This window comes from Atractosteus spatula, chromosome 18 (genome assembly GCF_055471065.1).
Source record: "Atractosteus spatula isolate fAtrSpa1 chromosome 18, fAtrSpa1.hap1, whole genome shotgun sequence".
Classification (NCBI taxonomy): Eukaryota; Metazoa; Chordata; class Actinopteri; order Semionotiformes; family Lepisosteidae; genus Atractosteus; species Atractosteus spatula.
The window spans coordinates 6,184,969-6,206,004 of record NC_142723.1 but is presented as its reverse complement, the minus strand read 5'-3'; the positions used below and the strand labels follow the sequence as shown (position 1 = coordinate 6,206,004).

Sequence of the window (21,036 nt, the reverse complement as noted above, 5' to 3'; positions counted from 1 at the left end):
AGAGTAGAAGCAAAGTCTGACTGTCAAGAATCAAGAAGCGGCCATCTTGTTTTTAATTAAAAAACTTTGCATGACTCTTGGAATTCTGCATGAGGGCAGTACAGTACAGAGGTACAGACTGGTGCCAAGATGGGGCTGTGACTGGCAGCCTGGCGCATTTAGGGGGCTGTGTTGTAGCAAGAGGGGGCCGCATTCTGGCTGTGGGCGGGAACCACATTTCCCGGAGCTGCGTGACGTGGGGGGAACGGGAGGCCGTCGCGCCGGCAGGAGCAGTGAGATGAAGTTGAAAAGATGGCGCGGGTTTCTCTGACAGAACAGCAGATGGTCTTGCCGGAGGTCTAGTAGCACCCGAGTGAGGAACAGAGAGGGAGCTACACAGCAAATACGTGGGAAAAAAAACACATTGTGTGCTTTTCCTTTTAAATAAGATATCAGAGAAAATAAAGAAATAATACATATTTAATGCTGGAGACATACAGAAAGTATTGGCACTCAGTACCTTAATATTAATTGCTAGAAAGTTGAAACTCCCAGCTCGTAGGATGAGGACAAGCTTCAGAAATCTAATAGAGTTATCATTGGCAAACCAGCCAACGATATTGTACATAATGACTTTGTCAAGAAGTAGTTCAGGTGGGTCTGCTACTGTATATAAATGTTCTGCATGTGTACACATGAACTGATGGAAATGGTTTGCACATGCTTAAGGTGCTTCCTGGTTCGGGAACCTGGGTCTGGTTCCTTGGAGGTCTCATTTACCTTTGAAGTGAGGGATTCCCAGTTACAAAAAGGCACATGGTGTGTTTTTGTGTTTTCTGTAGGATTAGCATTTGCTATGCCGTCTCAGATTCGCTTGGCTGTACACACGATTGTTCAGAGTGTGCACACTGCAGCAAAGTAGGAGCAGGCTGCTCAATTACTGCACTGTGATTTCATGTAGGAATAAGCTTTGCTATGACTGATGGGCTTATTGTATTGGTAGAGACCCATTCAAACATACTGTACAGTACCAACACGTAGAATTGGGAGAATCTGTGTGTTCCTGGTCAGTTAGGAATGAGCAGTAAGCCGATATAAACTCCTGTGTGCCATTAGGCGCTTGACTGATTTAATAAATGAGAATTGATTTAATAACCATAACTATAAAACTCAATTGTTAAGATTGAAGTGAAATTGCAGAATAACAGAAAGGTACAGTATAGTTAACTGTGAGACAGTAGAAATGCAAGGACTTGAGTTTGCAAAATTACTAGTTTAAGCTTTTTAGGGCAAACGGTATGGCTCTTCTGCTCTGAAAACTGCTTTGATACCTCTGTTCAAAAGCATGGTTTACACATGGAACATTTGCTGATGCACCTTGCTGAAGACGACGGCTTTTTGTCTTCCCGTCTTGTCTTTCAGATCATTGCTTATCAGCCTTATGGGAAGTCCGTGGACTGGTGGGCCTTTGGCGTGTTGCTATACGAGATGCTGGCCGGACAGGTGAGAGTGGCCTGGCAATGATCGTACTACCAGGCAATAGGCCTAGTATTGCAAGTTCTGCCTTTCGCAAATCCTGTTACTGTAAGAAGGCTAACTCAAGGTCAGTTTATGTTAATTGTGTCGCTTAATTCTCCAGAAAGCGCCACCAAACATCTTGTGCGTTTCTTGTAGCAAAGGAAAAAGCGCAAAAATCCTGCAGTTCTTATTTTATAACCTCTCTTAATATAAAAGAAACAGTCCTTAAAAATGAAATCTGTGAAAAAGCCCGAATTCAGTCCCCCGGGCTGTTTGCGATTAACTCCTTATCTCACAAATGTTTAAATCCCTAAACAAATTCAGAGAAGAATAAAGGAGAACAGTTAAGAGCTTGCCTCAACACAAGCCTCTTTTAACTGCTTTGTGTCGGCAGAGGAGCACTTTCGAATGAGAAACTTGACGCTTCTCAGCCAATGTGGCTGGAAAGGCTTTGAAAGAGCCTGTGTTGGTTTTGCAGCCTGGAAGGTCTTTATGGCTCATTGAGGAAGCGTTGATCAGCTGGCCATGGAGGGGCTTATCGGGCGGTTTGCCTCTTGTGGTCCTTGAAGACCCACGCAAACCATGGTGCTTTTTCGGCTGGTCAACACTTACTGATGTAGGAGCAGCCCTGCCCTGTCTGAGCCCATTCTCGTTGTTCCTCAGCCCCCCTTTGACGGAGAAGACGAGGACGAGCTGTTCCAGTCCATCATGGAGCACCACGTGTCCTACCCCAAGGCCATGAGCAAGGAGGCAGTAGCCATTTGCAAAGGGGTAGGTAGCCCGTGAGTCCTGATCTGCAACACATGTCCCGTCTCAGGCTGCTGTGCGCAGTTGGCGAAGCAGAGAAGCTTGGCGACGAGAGGTGCACTCACTGGCACGTTATCCTGAGCTTGTGTGTTGTCCTGGCCCGACACTGGTGGGGCAGGGGCGTCACACAGGGGTCTTTAGGCTACAGTTGTGAATGTGGCCTTTTGGTCCATGTGGGTCGGTTTGAAAAATGTCTTCTATCCAGTGATGCCGTGCCTGTGCCAGCTTGACTGTGCTGCATGGTAACGTCAACCATGAGAGCAGGTCAAGACAGAATTGGAGCCAGAATCCACTTTCAGCTGATTCATCTGCTAGGCCAGAGTTTCTAACTGTGCTGTTCTGACTGGATATAGAAGTTACACTCTCTTCACAAGGTCCAGCGATTGAAATTTCCCTCAGCGCACTTTGACCCCTGTTTCTAGACGAGCACTCCACGGGCTGTATATCACAGCAGGGTGTTCCTGGTGCTGTGTCAGTAGCGACTCTCGGACCGTGCCGATACCGGTGGGTCGAGGTGACCTTAGAGCTGGCTGTGCCGTCGCCCATTGACCCAGTAAGGGAATACACCACACATGAGAAAATGTACAGGCGGCGCTAGATTTCTTCTCAGACTCGGAACACGCTTAATAAGATCCTGTAGTCTAAAGTGGAGCCACTTGTTCTCTTTCCCTTTCATTCTGCGGTGCTCATTCAGTATTCCTCAATTAACAGAGCTCGGCTGAAGAGTTTAAGCGGCTTGCTTGTTTTTTCTTGTTTTTCTGTCCATTGGCATTAAGAATTCCATCTTCTCTTTGGTCACCTCGTCAGCTATCCGTTTCGGGGTTTTTTTCTAGTTGCAGCCTTGGAAACCGAACAACCCTTCACCTCTCTTTGGTAATGCGCACATCAGTATGGAACTGATTACTTTATTCTCGTAGCTCCTTCATCAGTGTTGCACAGTGGAGCGGCAAATTTCACTGTCAGCAGGTAGACTTGAAGAATATTTATTACTTGGTATCAAGGTGCCGTTTCGCCCCAACTTCCTGCTGCCAGCTGAGAGGGCATCTGGAAGTTAGGAGTAGAGGAATCGAAAGGTTTTCGCGACACAAAAAGCCCTAGATCTTTCTTGTCGAACGCAGTTGGATCTGTAGACTCAGGGGAGATACGTGGCAGGATGGATCTGTCCTTGTTCGTCAGGAAGAAAACTTGGAACAGAAGTGTTCCGGAGGATGTAATCACAGCATCTGCATGGTCGGACAAGCAGTAACTTTAAATACTTTAAAGCACCCCAAAAGAGCGGGCTTGTGGGAGACGAGTCCTCAACCGTGCCTGAGCTCGTGCTCTTGCTTTTGGGGTGATCCCTTTGTTTGAAGACGCCTCGTTTCTTTCGGTGCTGACTCGTCCCATTAGAATTTGGATTCATGAACATGCAGGGGTGGGAGACATGACTTTGCAGAGAGGGATACAAATGCATCTTCTCCTGCCATGCCCTGGACATTATTTATTCCCGGCGGATTTTATACTGTACCAACATTCTTCTAATATTTAGAATTACATCCTTGTAATATTTAGGAGAGAGAGGCTCTTAAGAGTATATTTCAAGTTCAAGTTTATTGTCATTATACTCATATACAGGTATATGGTATAACGAAATGCTATTTAGCTAGCTCTCAGACGATAAGTAGTACAAAAAAAACAACAACAATACAATTGTATAACAAAAGAAAGACAGAGACAACAGGCAGTGTGCAAAACAACAAAAGGTCACAGGTAATGTGCAAAACAACATCAGATGTGCAAAAACATGCATCAACAGAATGAAATAAAGGATAGAAAATTATGGGGAGTGAGCTTTCTGACATGTAAGGTAGAGGTAGATTTCAAAGTGCGTTTGAGTTTTCGGTAAGAAAGAAGGCGCTGTGAGGTTCAGATTGTAGGCGAGAGAGGCTGGGAGTTTAATAGTTTGATAGTGCGGGGGTCTGGGACCGTAAAAATAACCATACATTGTACATAATGCTGTAGATGTTGTGACAGCGTATTCTCTGACGTCCAGTTGCTCTGAAATGCCACATACTGTACCCTTGCTGCGCACATCATACGCAACAGGTGTCCATGTCTCTTCTTCAGCCAGCACAGAGCTTAACCACATTCAGAATTAAGCCATTCATGCACGCACACCACACCCTACAAACAGATGAATGGCGTGGGCAAGCACAGCAACATCCACCTGGCAGGTGGGAAATTGAATAATTTACTCGGGGTCTTAGTCCCGGAGCAAAAGCTTCGTTCCGTTTTGTGTCGCAGAGACCTACAGCCCATCGACCTGTGACAGGTTTTGTACAAAGTAAAAGCGAGAAGCTTTTGGCACACGGAAAGGCAGCACGAAGCACTGGGTTCATAATTCACCTTCTGCTTTTTTCTCTGATGCTTAACCTTGGACAGCGGAGCCATGCTGAAAGAAGTCACCTAGAGAATGCACAATAAGACAGAGTAAAGGGAGTAGTACTGGGGTTCTCTGGTGAGACCTGTATTCTGATAGATTCTTGCTAATACAAGCAGTAAATAATGAATCGACTTGCTTATGTTAGGAATTTTAATCACTTTTTTCCTCTTTTATTCTGATGTGTACCTTGATGAGAGTATGCATATACAGTGCCTGAAGAAGGCTCTGGGGACTCACAGCCCAAAGACTTACTGGTAGCTCAGCTGGTTTCTGGGAAAACTGGCCCTGGGTGTGAGCGTGCGTGTTTGTGTCTGCATGGCCCCTGGTGTCCGGTCCAGGGTTTATCCTGACTTGTGCCCAGCTCGAGCTCCCCGCTCACCTGGACTGGATGTGACAGTCTGCCAAGCAGAGACGGCAGCCTTACTGCACTTCAGCACAGAGTGACGGATAAGCCGCCGCCGATGTGGGCACAGCAGGAGAAGGGCGCCCTTCATCCTGCGGTCCTGGTGGCCTGGCGCCTGTGCCGTGAGCTGTGGGAGTGGTCTTCCTCGTCCCCGGCACAGAGCTGCGGGGGTACAGGTGGGGTAGGCAGAGGAGGCCGCCGGTCTGCCTCCATGCCTTCACGCGCTCGTTAAGGGCAGCGGATACGTTTACTTGCTGCTCGTTCCCAAAGCACGCAGCTGAGCAAACGCACCTGTTACCCCAAACGCCGACGGATTCAGCCTCCTGGCCCTGTTCTTTTTTTTTTTAACTTAATTGAGCCGCAGACTTTGAAGTAAAAGCCCTTACCGCTTTGCGTGGTGAAAACAGGAGGTGTTTAAATGTGCCGAATGTGAGAGCCCTGTGACCGCTCGCCCTTGTGTGCAGTGCCAGACGTTGATACAGCGAAGGGAGGGCTTTCCCACACAGGGTCCTGTCCGGGGGACTTTGTCCACAGGACTTTCTCCTGAAGGGAGGGCCGGAGGAAATGAGGACCCGGGTCCGTCTAATCAATGAGCCTGTCAGAGCGCCTGCGAAGGCGTCTGTTTGTGTGCCTCAGCTGCGAGCAGGCAGAATGCCGATGGGAGATAAGACAGGATGCTTGATTGAGCCAATTAAAAAAAAAAAAACCGTTAGTAGACAGTGGACGTGTAGACTACTAAACCGAGCTGGGGGTGAGGAGGGAGCAGGATTAGGTTATTACAAAGAGGCAGAAAACGCACAGAGCAAAATGAAGCTTGTTAGCAGGCAGCGGTGGAGCAGCTACCCCCGAACGCAAAATGCCATTAAACCAGCATCGTCTTCTTCACACTCCTTGTGTTCGGGGTTCACAGTTGGAAACAGGGGTTCCTGTTGAAAGAATGAATAATTGAGGGTGTTTTTGAATACAAATGAGTATTTTAATCAATAGTGGCACAGAGAGCCTGGGGGGGGACGTCTCGGAAAACGAAGCTGTCTGGTGGCACTTTGCGTTTGAACGTTTTAATCTCGGGCCGCGCAGGAAGCTCAGGGGACCGCAGTGGCAGTCGGCGTCATAGAGGAAGATTGTAACAATTTTCTCCAGATTGCTAGGTGCACCCAGACGTGCGATTACAAAGCGAGCCTTGAAATGGCTTTCACGGATGGAGAGGGGCTGTAGACCGCTGTCAGTATCAGCGTCTCATACTGAGTGGGGAGGCACAAATTAAGGAATTAATACCACTGTAAAAAAAAACAGAGGGAGAGAGAAACCAGCTCAGCGCGATAGCATTCTCCCTTTCAACGAGGCCTAGGACGGTTTTTTACTGCCACACAGTTCACACACAGAAGAGAGAGCATCTTCAAGAGGCACTGTTCTGCAGGGGTATTTTAGCCGAGCAAATCCGAATGAGGAGTTCTGGCCAGAGCGATTCAGCTATGGATTCAATTGGAACGTGGGGGCGGAGCCTAGGGAGCAGGGGGTGGAGTCACTGGCTTCCTGCTTCTCCAGAAATCCGGAGCCGTTGTCTGTCAGGTTCAGGTTGTGACCAAGCACAGGAAGCTCTCAGCCGAGAGTGAGCCTGGGAAGCCCTCGACATTTCCTACTGGGGGTACGCTCTCCAGCAAACCCCTTCATTAGTGGGTTTTTTTTTTGGGGGGGGAAACAGCTTCTGAGGTTTTTTTTCCGGCTTTCCGTGTCGGTTCATTAGGATCCTGGCTTGCGTTTTCGAGGTATTGAGAGGACGCTGGCAGCTGCCGGTGCCAAACAGAAGACTTCCTGAGCCCGCGGAGCTGAAAGAAGCCGAGAGCTCAGCTTTCAATGGCGTGGAAGCCCATTGACAGTCAAGTGTCTTCTTCAATAGGCCTCATCACATCCCCTTCCAGCATGAAAGGCTCTCCGTATCAGAAGGATCTAGCCCAGTGAAACACTCTTCTGCCAATGCCTTCTTTAGAAAACAGGCTCCAGGTTTTCTGAGGCTGTGGCCGTGCTGCGCCCCCCTTCGCTGATGTTTGATTACGGCAACGCAGGCAACCTGTTTGTCTTTGAACCCCTGGCGATTTGGCCTCCTTCTTCATTTGTGTAGAAATTCCACAGCTATCAGGTCGTTGCCTTCCACAGTGAATGACTTAAATTCTTCCAAAAGAAAGCAGAATGACCCAGAACTGTGTAGCCGGTAGGTCAGTTTGGTTTAGGGCCAGTTCTCCCGCTTCTCAGCCTGTGCTTGTGATTTTATCCCCATATTGCACCTGCCTTAATTTAAAACCTGCTTCTCACTTTGGTAAACTGGGGATCCCATCACAGGGGCATGTGTCCCTGTACCCTTATTCCAAACTGTCCTGATGCACTCAGTCTCTCTCCTCTTTGCAGTCTTTTTATTTTTTATTTATTCCAAGAAGTACTATACCTGTAAGTCACCTGAATTTCGGCATTCTCATTCAAGGTCAAGAAGAGTGGTTTCAGAAAATCCACTTTCCTTTACATGATTCTCCTGATCTTTGAAAGAACCCTACTGCTTTCAAAGTCCCATTAAAAGATATTACTCTTCTCCTGCGTTGGTCTATTTTTTTTACATTAACCGCAACAACAGATAGGAGTTCCAGATTCTCTTTCCGGCTGGCATCCTCTTACACCCACCAGTCCCACACTCCCAGCTAGGATGGAAATTCAAGACGAAATCCCCCCTCTGTTAACTCTTCTCTCTCCTGCTGCTGCAGCTGATGACCAAGCACCCTGGGAAGCGCCTGGGCTGCGGGCCGGAGGGCGAGCGCGACATCAAGGAGCACGCCTTCTTCCGCTACATGGACTGGGAGAAGCTGGAGAACAAGGAGGTGCAGCCGCCCTTCAAACCCAAAGCAGTAAGTGTGCCCCAGGCCCCGCCCCTGGCCCCTCCCCAGGCTCCGCCCCCACCCTTCACCCCCTCCACCGGGAACACCCTGATCCCAACCCTGGCCCCTCCCCTTCACCCCGCCCCCTCGAGGCCACGCCCCCCACACTCCTTCACTTCCTTGTCTGAGGCCTCCCTGGCCACCCCTCCACCCCTCATTCACCCAGGTCCAAGTGTGGACCAGACTCCCTGCTCCCTCTCTGTGTGCTCATTGTCAGAACTGGGCTCTTCCTGCGTGCTGATTCACTTTGGCGTCCCGTCCTTTAAAGGGCTCCGTGCCCAATCAGTGACCGTTCATTAATTAAATGACTTGGTAAGTTACATGGTTAACGGCTTTGCTTCCCTGTGTTTTTGTTGGGTGTTTTTTTTTTCCATGCTTTGGATTCCTCCCCAGTATTTATCGGCAGATGGTGAATTCTTTTTCCAGTGTGTTTGTTTGTTTGTTTTTTTCGGAAGGCATGACAGAAGGAAGGCAACTGTGCAGCTTGAAGAAACTCGGAGATTCAGATACATAATTTGCAACTGTGCCCCCCTTGAAGCTTGAGGGGAGTTTTTCTGTGGAGCCTTTAAAGGAGAAATAAGAGCACTGTAATTCAGTACAGGACATAGGGATGATTTGTTGGAGAATGGTTATTTTATTAATCTTATTAAAAGCCCTCCTAAGAGTCTGATGATTCTAGCTTTTGCATTATAGTGAGAGATCCCCTCCCCCCCCCCCGCCTCAGAAGCACAGAGAAGACTCAGCAATGATAAGCGTTGTTGTGCATTATTAAAATGCGTTTTATTCAAAAACCTGGGAAATCATGGAAGGAAGAGGGTGAGAGAGGCAGAGACTAGACGGTCATCTCTGATTTTGACGGTTTCTGCTCCGCGTGCAGGATCGGATGCTCTAGATCTCGTTACCATTAAAAACTGCGAAGTAATAGACGTGCTGAAGATGTTCGGGACTGGGCTCGTCCCTGCAAAAACACCGCTGTGTGTGGCGGACGCTTCAACGAGACGGGAATGTCTTTCTGTCACTCCGAGCTTAGGGGGAAGAATATACTGTACAATCCCGAGATTGTATCCTCTGTAGCTGGCTGCTCCCATCTGGAGATGGTCAAGTGTCCAGGTTCCTGCTGGATTTCAGAGAGAAGGAGAGAGAGCCCTGTCGAGAGTCAGAGTACATTTCCTATATCATGAATCAGGCACAATATTCCAAACTTCAGTGAGATGGCAAAGCCCTTCATGTGCTTTATTTTTTTAAAAGATTGACTGTTTAGAAAAGAACTATCCACTGCTCATTACCTCTCAGCCTTTTCGTCTTCAGTGTGAAAATGTCACTTGGCCTCATCTCACCTTTCAGATTTTTTGAGTTCCAGCACTAGTGGGCAGGAGGGGCAGGGGGGGCAGGGAGGGGCAGGTGGGACAAGAGAGGCAGGAGGGGCAGGTGGGGCAGATTGGGTAGGAGAGGGGGCGGGGGGGGCAGGAGAGGGAGGAGGGGCGAGGGGGGTAGGAGGGGCAGGCACATCATGGGAATAAAGTGGAATTGTGACGCTGTCGTCTTCGATCAACGTTATCTTTAACAGAGTCAGCGACTAATTACCCCCCAGATTTAATAATAATCGGCCTAATTTGATTGTGCTAGCCTCTAGGCCACAAGTTTAAAATGGGTTTGACATTTTGCTTTTGTGAATAGCGTCTGCCACTTTGACAGCGGTGCTAAGCAATCCTGTTGTTACAGTGTCATTACCAGAGTCTTACCAGCAGCGTGTTATAGAAATACACAGGGCTGCGCTGCATCTTGTCAGAGCTCTAATGCTTTGTGAATAGCATTATCCCACCCCAGTGCTGACTGCACATGCACAGCCTGGTGCAAAACCCATTTGTAAGCCATTAATACCTGCTGTTGATGGCGAAATCCACACACCATGCAAAGGGAATATTGTCCTCATTTTGTTTTGTAGAGCCATCTTGAGAGTATCGAAAGATCTAAATATCAGTCTTCTCGTTTCAGTTCTTCCTCTCAAACACCCTATTGTGCTGAAAAAGGCCTGTTAATTATTCATTTATAATTGAGGTGCATGTGAGAAGATCTTACAGCGCTGTAGAGGAAATTAAAACTTAGTAAAGCACCCAGGTCTCGATAACAGCATCATTCCACGAATCAGGACTGGGTTTGATCAGTACTTGAATGGGAGACTTCCAGTGAAAATCAAGTTGCTGTCAATGATGTTGATAGACCAGTGTGTGGCCTCTAAACCAGTTTTCAAGCCATTGCATTAGTGTGGTGACTGGGGACGTTGTTCCGTAGGAAGTGTTTTTCATTTGGATGAGACTGGTGTCCTGACTTTGTGGTCAATAAAGATCCCAGGGCACCATTTTGTAAAAGCAGGACTGCTAACCCCAGCATACTAGCAAAATTCTACTCTTGTCTTTTATATTCTGGCTGCCTGTCCCTTCTCTGCCTGATGTGTTGTATGTACGCGCCAACGCTGACAGGTACTGCGTTTCAGTGGGGTATGAAGTGGGTGCCCTCTGTATGTACAGTTCCTTGGGATCCTTTGGGATGAAAAGTGCTATACAAATGAAGGGAACCATTGTTAAGATGAAGCCTTGCTCTACGAAAAAACTCTCCATTTCATATTTTAATGCAATAACATCACCAGGGCAAAGTGAAATCTCTAGATTTGCCACGCTGAGATTGAAAGACCCAGAAATATAAAAACAGTTTCACCTGCGATGATTTGTTTTCCAGACACATCCCTGAGAGATCACAGCGTGGGGGCCTGAGAGGCAAGCTATTAAACAATGGTGGATGACTGTAGCTGATAACCCCAGGCAGAGCCTGATAAAGTGGATTACGCCATTATATAGGCAATATGGAGAGCCTATCTGGGAAGCCATCGAGACTTGAGAGCCGAGATTAGCGGAGCCACTTTAAAAATAATGAAAGATGCAATTTTCTCTGTGGTCTTTATTTTGTATTCCTGGCATATCTGAGATAAGGAGCCTCAGTGGAAGATCAGCCTGGATTACACCCCTAAAGGTGCAGTAGGGGCTGAAAACAGGGGGAGGTTACAGCTGTTTGCTGCCACAGCGACGGGGAGCTGGGGCGACTGTTGAACTTCTCACAGTCAGTCCCCCAGTAGCCGTATTGTAGCGCAGAGGCAGCAGACCTCACTCGCGATAGCTTGATTAGCTTCCAGACAAAAGATTGCAAGGAGAGCCTTAATGGTCTGTCTGTTATAGACAGATAGATACTTTATAAATTAAATTAATTCAATTACAGTGCAACAGCAGCCAGGCACAATCAACACAGCACAGTACCATGCAACAATACAACAATACAATAATACAATAAATACAGTCAATAAGAAGTACAATAAAAAATGGAGTAAAAGGAAATACACACAATACAAAATATCCTTATCCCTGAATTGGTTACTGTATTCCTTTTCATGTGCTCCTTAGCTTGACGTACAGACTTGTTCAGCGAACTCTTGCTGATCTAGCTTCAGAGTCCTGCTGTATTAAAAGCAAGCAGCCCCTGTCACAGAGATAACTCATCTCGGCCACCATCACCAGCTGCTCAATAAAGCAGACATACTGTACAGTAGCAGGATGCGGTAGCTCGGCCTTGTGCATAGTGCAGGGCCTGGTGCAGATGCTCGTGATTGAAGGCTGGTACATCACAGCCGCAGAGGTGGTGTGGGAAAATTGGTACGGGCTGCCATGTTTGAGGATACTTAATTTAATGATACTTTTTTTAATGACTTGCTTACAGCTGTGTTTAAGCTGGCCGGACAGACAGAACATTCTGTCCTGCGGGGATTAAGGACGGAGAGTTCAGGGTGAGGAGAGAGAGAGAGAGAGCGAGGGATCGGAGCCAGTGAGATGGAAAGGAGAGAACGTGGGTGAGCTGTCAGGAGATTCTGAGCATACAAAACTGCTCATTATGTTCCATCCAGAAGTGCAAAGCTGCAGAGCTGCGATTTCTCAGCTCGGCGTACCTGATGTGGGGTGGTGCTGCAAACAGGGTTCGGTCTCTAGCTGTTCCTGCAACAGTGTGCAGGAGAGCTTTGAGGAGAGGTCACGCCAAAGTGGTGCGAAGAGCTGTTAAATATTGGGTAAAAGTTGAAGGCGATTGGGGTGTGTGTGTGTGTGTGTGTGGGAGGGAGGTGGCATTTAAAGTGAAAAAACAGCATTTAGCAGGCTGGCACGTGGGTAAATCTAATAGCCTGCTACCCCACACTGTGGCACCCCCGTGATGCTAATCTTTCTTGACAGGTGTATCTGGGAGGACACCGAAAAGCTTTTGCCTCAATTTCAGGATTAGATGAAATGCGAGGCCTCAGTGCTCAGAGCTAGCCATCCTCCGCTACCCCATAGATCCCAGCTAATGCAAAACAGCTCTCAGATCATTACCTCTGTGCTGCGGCGCCCAGGCCTGCGAGCCTTTCACAACCAGTTCAATAACATATCTCATCAGAGCCGGTGCTGGAAGCAGAGGGTAATAAGATCCTGAGGTCTGATTGTTGGCTTAGCGCTCGGAATAGCCAGCACAACGTCTGATTCACACAGGTCTGCCCCAGTAGCACCTGGGTTGGTCTTCAAACAAAGAAATAAGTAATAGGTTTATTCCATGCTGAAAAAAAGAAGAGAGAAAACACAGCGTTTCGGCCGTGGAGCCTTCTTCAGGTGTGAGAGAGACAAGGCAGTAAGCAAAGGTAATGTAACAGGAGAACAAAGGCTGGGAGAGAGGAGGAGTGAGAGGCGGGCGCAGGGGACAGAAAGAGAGGCCAGTCAAGAGGTGTGAAGTCAGAATAGGTGTAGAGAGGTGTGAAATGAAAATTTAAAAGAACAGTAGTCTGTTGTTAAGGGAAGGGAGAATGTGTGATCCTAGCTGCAGAATAATTTTAGTTTCGGTGGTCTTTCTGATGTATGAGTTCGGAAAACCGTCTTTGAGAAACTCAGACAGAGAGATTAGAGTGGTTGTGGCCGTCAGAGGTGGAATGAGGAACGATGGGCTTGGAGAGATCTTTAATCTTCACAGCCCTGACAAGTTCTCTGAAGCGGTCTCCGAGTCTCCTTCCTGTTTCCCCAATGTAGATGGCTGGGCATTTACTGCAAGAGAAACAGTAAATAAGGTTGCTGGAGGTACAAGATGCCCTCTGGGTGATGCGGAATTGTCCTCAGGGGCCTTGAATGAGTGTGGTGTTGGATGTGTACTTGCAGGTGAAACAGCGAGCTCTGTTGCAAGGGAAAGTGCCTGGTGTGGAAACAAAGAAATGTCCATTTCGACAACTGCTAATGAGAAGCTGGGACTGATGTTTGAATCACAGATTGAACAGTTTTGATGTTATTCCATTTTAGGCTTTACGGTGTGCTTCACTCCCCTTAACTCAGGCCTAAGCAGCAGACGTTTTATTCAGCCTCCAAAGTTTCTGCTTCTCAGTGCTGCCGAAGGGCTGACCTGTGATGTCGGGTACCTGAGTTGTTTTTTTGCGTTCAAGGCTGCTGTTTGCCGGGGTCTCTCAAAAGGGCAGGCTTGAACTGGCGATATCCTCATCAGCACATTGTAGTCTGGAGCCGTGTTAATGATTGCTGGACACAGAAAGGGGCCTCTCACTTAACAACCCCAGAACAGCCTGTGATTTTACTTCTGCCTGGGAAAATGACATCAAACCGTGCCACTCTTGTGCAGGAGAGCAGAAAATAAAAGGGTTTTTCTTGAGAAAGAAAAGCCAGGCTGTGGAGAAAAAGAGGGGCTAATGACAGTGGCAGGTAACCACGTTGTGCCCAGGGGGGTTAACTGCCATGAACAGGGATTTTACAAGCTTAAGCTCTTATTTGCTGTTATGTTGGAGTTTTTTTGCTTCCAAACTCCAGCCATTGAGTAAAATTGAAGTTTAACTGCAAATAAAAAAAGAATACACAGCAGAAAAGGCTTTATTAAAGCACCATCAGTTGTGGAGTTGTGAGCAGCCACGCCTGGAACAGTCCTTAATCAGCCTTGGAGTTGGGGAAGATAGAAGGAGGAAAATTGGAAGACAGTGAAAGTTCTAGTTAAAATACTTGTGGCCTTAAACCCCAGAGGCCTTCTGCTTTGGTTGAAATTAAACCTGGTCTTGAAGTTTTGCTATGGTTCGGGTGAAGCCATCTTTTGACACATTTTCCGCTGAGAGATTCTTTTCTTCGAGTCTTTGTATCGAGAGTTTTTCCTCGTGGGTTTAAGACGTATGGGGCCTGTCTTGGCTCGGTGGGCGATGACGCACGTGTCTGGCGTTTGACTTTTAAAGGTGAAGTCTGACATTTTGACATTCCTGCTGTAGCAGGCCGGCTCACGAGCAGACTTTGATCAGTCAGGCTACATTAACGCTGTGAAGTATGGGAGCTGTCTGTGCTATTTTGTCTACCTACTCATTAATACAGAGCTTCTAATTTCCCCCCCTCATGCATTTGATGTTCGAGATGTTTCAGTAATCAGGAACCATCCTCCAGACAGTAACCCTCTCCTGCATTATGGAAAAAGTATTGCTTTTCAGTGATGGTTATGCAAGAAGACATCACCTTCTGCAAAAGCATGCTTTGCGCCAATCTCAATGCAAACTCTTTATCGAGTTGTGTGCATAAACCAGTTCAGCTGATCGTGTCCATCCATATGCGGGGTGTGTTTCTTAGCAAGTCAGAAGAGGAAGTGAACTTGCTGATGCTTGCTAACCTGCCCAGGGAGACCTGCAGTCCACATGCTCATCTCAGCCTTTCAGTTCTTGCTAGTGTATATCAGTTCTGCAGCAGCTTCAAGCATCAGAGAAGACTGCTTGAAGCCTCCACAAGGAGAAGCAAACACGATCAGATTCTCTGTGGTATCATATTCCAAAGTGCTGTGTTTTTTTAGTGTGTTAGGTCCTAAGTTCTTGCTTAAATAGAACATTACAGGTGGGATGGTTGCGCATTGCTGCTTTGCAGAGCTGGGGCCCTGGGTTCAATTCCTGGGGTGCTGTATTTGCGGATTTGATACCCATGTTAGCTTTTGCTAGCCTCAAGGAATCTCTATTCGATGCTTTCTGGTTGTCTCAAAGGTGTCATTTTTACTCGTTTTGCGTTTAAGAAATAAAATGAGAATCCCCAGTCTTCCTAGGACATTTATCCAGTGGAACCACTCATATTCCCGTTAGTTAACACCAGACATCTCATTAAAGGATATCCTGAGTAAAAAAAAAAAAAGCTTGACACCCTGACGCGTGCGAACGTCCGAATTTTATGTCCCGAGACGTGTGGGACGACCCAAAACGGCTTTCCGGGTCCGTCGAGTAAACTCGACGAGGAGTTTCTGGGCCGGCTCGGCACCTCATGGACCAGCCATAACAAAACTGTCAGGAGTCCGCACGAAGTCGCGCTTCGCCGGGGAGGCGTTTCTTCGGCGGGGCGGCGAACGTGCGCCAGCTGGCGGAGGCGTCGCGTTGCTCGGCGCAGCGGCGCAGTTTCCCCGCGGTGAGCAAGGAAGCGAGGAACAGGCAGTTTTTTTTTTACTTGATTTGTGTGTTTGTCTCCCCACCCCCAGGGATTGACTGTGTTTGCGTTTTCCTTTTCTGTTTGGCTTCTCTTGTTTTGTTGATCTCCACCCACCCACCCACCACATGCTTCTCTTGTGTTTTTTTTCTTCCCTCTTGCAGTGTGGCCGGGACGCCGGAAATTTTGACCGCTTTTTCACCCGCCATCCTCCGGTGTTAACCCCACCCGACCAGGAGGTCATCCACAACCTTGACCAGTCCGAGTTTGAGGGCTTTTCCTATGTTAACGCTTCTTTCATTAGCATGGAGGTCAAGAGCTAAGGACATAACAGGGCAAAATAAAACTTGGGCTCCTACAACAGATTGATCATATATATATATAAAACTGTATCTACCTACCTGTCTCCATAACATACATGGACATATATATATATGCATGCAGAGCCCTGCCATATTAAAATGAGCAGCAGGGGTGCGACTGTGGCCCAGATTCCGAGCAGGAAGTGGAGAGACACAAACACGGTCATGCCCGCTACCTTTGCGCGTCCTGCTGGACCTGAAGCAGGCAGCCATGAGGGTACACTCAAATTTAGACAGCGAGCAGACAATAAAAAAAAGGTTGGGAGACACCTACTTATTTTAATATATCAGGGCTCTGCATTTATACATACATACGTGTATGTATATCTGTTTATATAGTTCAAACAAGCTGATGATCATTTTACAGACCTCCTTGAAATGGATTTGTTAATAAGAATGCCGGTTTGGGACCAATATTTTATTTTTGAATTGACCTTCCATTTGTATACTGAATGCTATGATGTCAACTGATCAGCTGGCAAGACGACCATCCAGATTTCAGGAAGTGTTCCTCGATTGTCAGAACAGCCTGGGATGTTTCATTTTTTGCACTGTCATGACTTCTCCATTGCAAGCACCCCCCACCCCCCCAACACTCGCCATCCCACAATTACTCCATGCCCTTCTATGCAATGTACGTTGCATAGACACTTATCTCTCCAATTTCCCTCCCATCTCTACAAGTAGGCTTTCGGTCCTGCAGTTATTGGCCTAAATCGCGTGTAGAAGCCATTGATTTTTGTGTCAGCTGATTGAATGACTCAGCCGGTTTGGTTTTTTTTTCCATTTCTGTGGACTCTCTGACCTTGACCCGGATCTGAGATTGTCGATGTTGTTGTGTTTCTGTTAAGTTTGTGTTTAGTCCATTTTTTTTTCCCATTTTCTTTATTTTTTTTGTGAGGTTTTGAATGGCCTCAGAAATTGAACTTTGCTCCAGAACCTCACCAAAATTCTGGAAGCCCCCCCCCCCCCCCCCCCCCAAAAAAAGGCAGGAAAAATTGCCCTAATTTATTTTGCATGAGCTGCTTTTTTTTATCTGCGAGTTTTGAATAAAGTATCTATTAGGGTTGCTAGGATGAAATGAATTACTACTTCTGAACATTTACGATATATTTAAGTCATAATCAATTGTTTTTTTTTTTAAGCATGGAAAACCAAGGTATTTACAGGATGAATCAATGCAGCATTTTCTGTTTAATCCATTTTAGTTAGTTCTGCAGTCTGGGGGCTTCTTTTTAATGAGGCCCCAGTGTCGTGGCTTGTACATAGCATTGCTGTAGGTCAGCCCTACCCACTCCAGAGTCCAGGAGTGACTACCACACTCTGGGATCTGGCAAAGGCACATCTGCATGGCAACGTGCACCTTTGCGGTGCATTCCATTTACGTTAAAAAACAAACAAACGAAAGCATATTATCTAACAAACAGGGTTCAACTGGACAAGGTTCTGTACTGCGAAGCTGTGAAAACAAATCTCGGATATTTTACAATACATGTTCTTTTGTTCGAGTGCTTGCTATTATTCCTCTCAGAAAAGCACCTCTAAGCCGTTTTTTTTTTTTGGAAGGGACTTTGCTCCTCAGAAGTTCCAGGCAGTGAAGTGACGCTTAGTGGCAGTTACAGGACTTTGCTCGTGTTACTACACAGCAGCAGTGGGAGTGGTACGAAGTCAAATCTCAGGACGAGGGTCCGTGCCCTTGCAGTCTGCCAGACAGCAACCTCTCTGTGGCAAACTGAGAACGAGCAACACAGAGCAGAGGTTGGACGGGCCTCAACGGCAAAACTGGCCTTGAATGCATTCACGCCAGTTTCCCCCAGTGGCTCAGAGACTGGAAAGCAAAAGAATAAGAAACCAACAGGAATGCAGTGGCACACACAGTGGCATTCCTTGTTAAAGGAGACAGGTCGGGCCAGTCCGGGGCTCCAAACGTGCAGCATATTAATGAGTCGGCGCATGTGAAAGAGATCGGGCTAATCCGTCCATGCCTGGTGATAACATTGCCAAACAACCATGGCTATTGGGTATTTGTAGGTTAACTGTACTGGGCCAAGATGGGCAATATGACTAATGCCTGCAGTCTTACAGCTTGCATTGAGCATTGATCCAGATGTGGGCAGTGTTGTCTCAGAACCCAGCGCTAATACCATTCTTGCAATCCAGTAGCTTTGTTTGCGTGAAGCTACAAGTAGGGTCTCAACAGCACCAGCCGGTGTGGATGGCGGTCTGGAAATAACATCTAGATGCGCTGAAACCTGCAGGCGCAGATCACAGAGCCTTTTATATATCGCATCTCCAGCCGCAAAATAGCGTGATCGTCGAGCAGCAGGGTTATCGAAAAGATGTTTTGTACAGCGAAGCTTGCCTGGAATACATCTTGTTCCCAAGTACTTATGTACCAGGCTGCGTGACAGAGACCGCGGCTTAAAGGTCATGAACAACTTGAAAGGCCGTCTGCGCAGGATAAAACAAAAGCGCCTGTCTGAAGGTGTAACGCAGGGAGCAGGCAAGGGCTGTCTCCTTTCACGCAATGCCATTTTGTTTGTCCGTAACACAAGCTGGTCTGAGGCTGACGGTGCAGAGCAGACAGCTCCCTGCTCTCAGGGGTGCCGTTGGTTCTAGCGGCATTCACACCAGCGAGAAATTCGATCCAGTGGCAAAGATAAATCCGCAAGGAAAAACGGGATGTTAGAACTTTCAAAAGCAAAATGAACCGCTAATCCGTGTGAACAGCTGCAATTACATTTTGCCTGTACCTCTAAAATACAAAGCTAGGTGCTAATGTACTGTAGTTCACGGGCTGCTGGGATAACCAACTCTTTGCTAAAGGAGGTAACTTGCCACTTAAACCACTTGTATCTTCTGTAGAATTGAAAGGGAAGGGAAATCCTAGAAGGATTTAATGAAATTCTTACCATTTGTAGTGATTTTAAAAAATCAGTACACATCTGTTTTGCTAGACAATTAATAGGAATATTATGATCCTTTATTGACATTATTCTTCAGATTAATATGAATGGTTTTCTTATCTCTGCCAAATCTGGTGTGTAGTTTATTACAGGGCTTTAATATTTCTAAAGAGAATCATATGCAGTAAACAAAATGTGTCAAAATATGTTCAGTGAATCTCTTGCATACAAAGTGGTCAGATTTTATGTGAGCCTTACAGTATTGTTAAAAAAAACCTTTAAAAAAATAAAAAAAATGTTTATAGATTATTCTGTCTTTTCTAAATTGATGATGCAATCTGGGGTTTGCATTCCAAAAAGGAAACCTTTGTGCATGAATTATGAACTACGAACTGTGATATATTGCTATTTTGACGATGAGCGCTTTAGTGTTTTCAAGCTGTTGTGTGTGCTTTGTAAACTTTGAACTCAAATGCTGTTAATGTGCCAAAGTATTTTCCAGAGAAATATCTAAATTAAATAAACTTTGACATGAAGAGGTATGTTGATATTTCCTTTTGAATTGGTGCCAACCCTTTCAGATCATGAAGATGTTTTCAGAAAGGGGCTGTGTTGCCAGTGAGATTAGCACTGTTAGTTAGTGGTGCTCATGGACTTTTGTACTGCATTGCTGTTCCCTATAGTCCCAGTTACAGCCCTGCCTGGAGAATGCAGAGCAGCCACTGCATGGATTTCAAGGCTGCTGAAGCAGAGGGGGTCAGAAACCACACAGTTCAGCCATTTTGCCTTTTCAGCATTCCACATCTGCAAATTAATAAGAACTGGGATTAAAATAAGATTCCTGCTGGAGAGCCGTTTTAGTCGTGTCAGGTTTTCTGAACTACAGGATCTTGGTTGGAAGCCACTAGTTTCACGCGGTTTTGATTTAACTATCGGAACCATGTGGAATTAGATTTGTCTCTTCTGCTTCATCAGAACAAGAACCTGCAGCTCATAAGACCAGAGACGGATCCGACGGCTGTGCATTGGGAATCTTATTTCGATTCCTCGGTTATTTATTGTTGTTATGCTCTGCATCGCTTCCCTGTTATAAATGATCTTTTAAAAGCTGTTCCAGCTTATCTCTGGGGCTCGCTCAGTGCTGAGGTGCCTCCTCGCTCGGCGCATGAATGTTAATTAATTCTGAATGTCACAGCCTCCAATTAAAATCAGCCGGTTAGCTTGAGTGTCTGAGGCTTATCTGCTGAAAACAGGTCACTGTTTGACACTGGGATTCTGTGCTGCATCCGCGCGTACTGCTGCTGACATCGGCTGAGCCTTAATCCCCACTTTCCTGAAAAACCCGGGCCTTAATAGTGGAAGAAATTAAAGAATCAAGGTTATAATTAAACTTTAGTCTAGGTTAGCACAAGCGACTCAGCAGAAAGTGGAGTCTTTTAAGCGTCTTCCCCATCTGTCATCGTTAAAAAAACCACCTTGTCATATCATTGCAAGCCATCTAATAAACACGATGAGCAAAGATTCAAATTGCTTATAGCAGAAAGTGCTGTGTGAATACAGAAAGATCCAATCGCCTGTATGCTGACTTCCAGAGTATTACAATACCTCCGGAATGGGTTGGTCCACCTCCAGGTTCACTTATAACTGCAGAAGCACCTCATGCAACGGCCGACATTCGGTCAGAGATGTCTCGGGACATGAAATCTGTTCTTGGGGTCCGTAGCTTGTTGTGGCCTGAAGCTGGCATCCCGTTGGTGGTCTTTTGAGGCACGTCACTGCCTGTGAATCTGTGAGGCTGTCTGAATTGACACACCAGCTGGGTCTGCTGTTGCCTTCAGCGGTGGGCAAGAGGTATCATGCTTACACATGAACAAACAAGCCCCCTGCAAGCCCGCTTTCATCAGCCTTCAGTCCTACAGCACAGCCAACAATGGAGAAGGCCTGGTCTGCTGCTAATTTACTGTACACTCCTTAGTAATCATGTACCTTCCCCCCACTTTGACAGCACACTTCACAGTGAATCAAAGAAACGATGGAGTAGGAAAAACACAATCCATATGTATGTGTACATATCGACAGTATATTTGTGTGCATAGTGGTGCAATGTCTGTGTCACAAAATTACCCAGCGCTTCTATGAAATGTTCAAGATCAGTGCTTTTGTGATGCCTGTGTTTCTGTTAATCTAAACCTAGAGGGGAGGTGCCATTTTAAAATAACATGGCC

At 46.6% G+C, this 21,036-nt stretch overlaps 1 protein-coding gene across 2 annotated transcripts in view; it reads left to right on the top strand.

Annotated features, from left to right (window-relative positions):
* The window catches only part of LOC148818474 (protein kinase C beta type), a 147,812-nt gene that overhangs the window by 121,901 nt on the left and 4,875 nt on the right, over window positions 1-21,036 (top strand). Inside the window, exons 14-17 of one of the 2 annotated variants that reach the window (XM_088936818.1) lie at window positions 1,402-1,482; window positions 2,161-2,268; window positions 7,880-8,020; window positions 15,708-19,349. In XM_088936818.1, the coding sequence (XP_088792944.1) occupies window positions 1,402-1,482; window positions 2,161-2,268; window positions 7,880-8,020; window positions 15,708-15,866 (489 nt within the window). In that variant the 3' untranslated portion in view covers window positions 15,867-19,349. Of the gene's footprint in view, window positions 1-1,401; window positions 1,483-2,160; window positions 2,269-7,879; window positions 8,021-15,707; window positions 19,350-21,036 lie in introns of those variants that run through there. The other variant, XM_088936819.1, reaches the window with a different exon arrangement.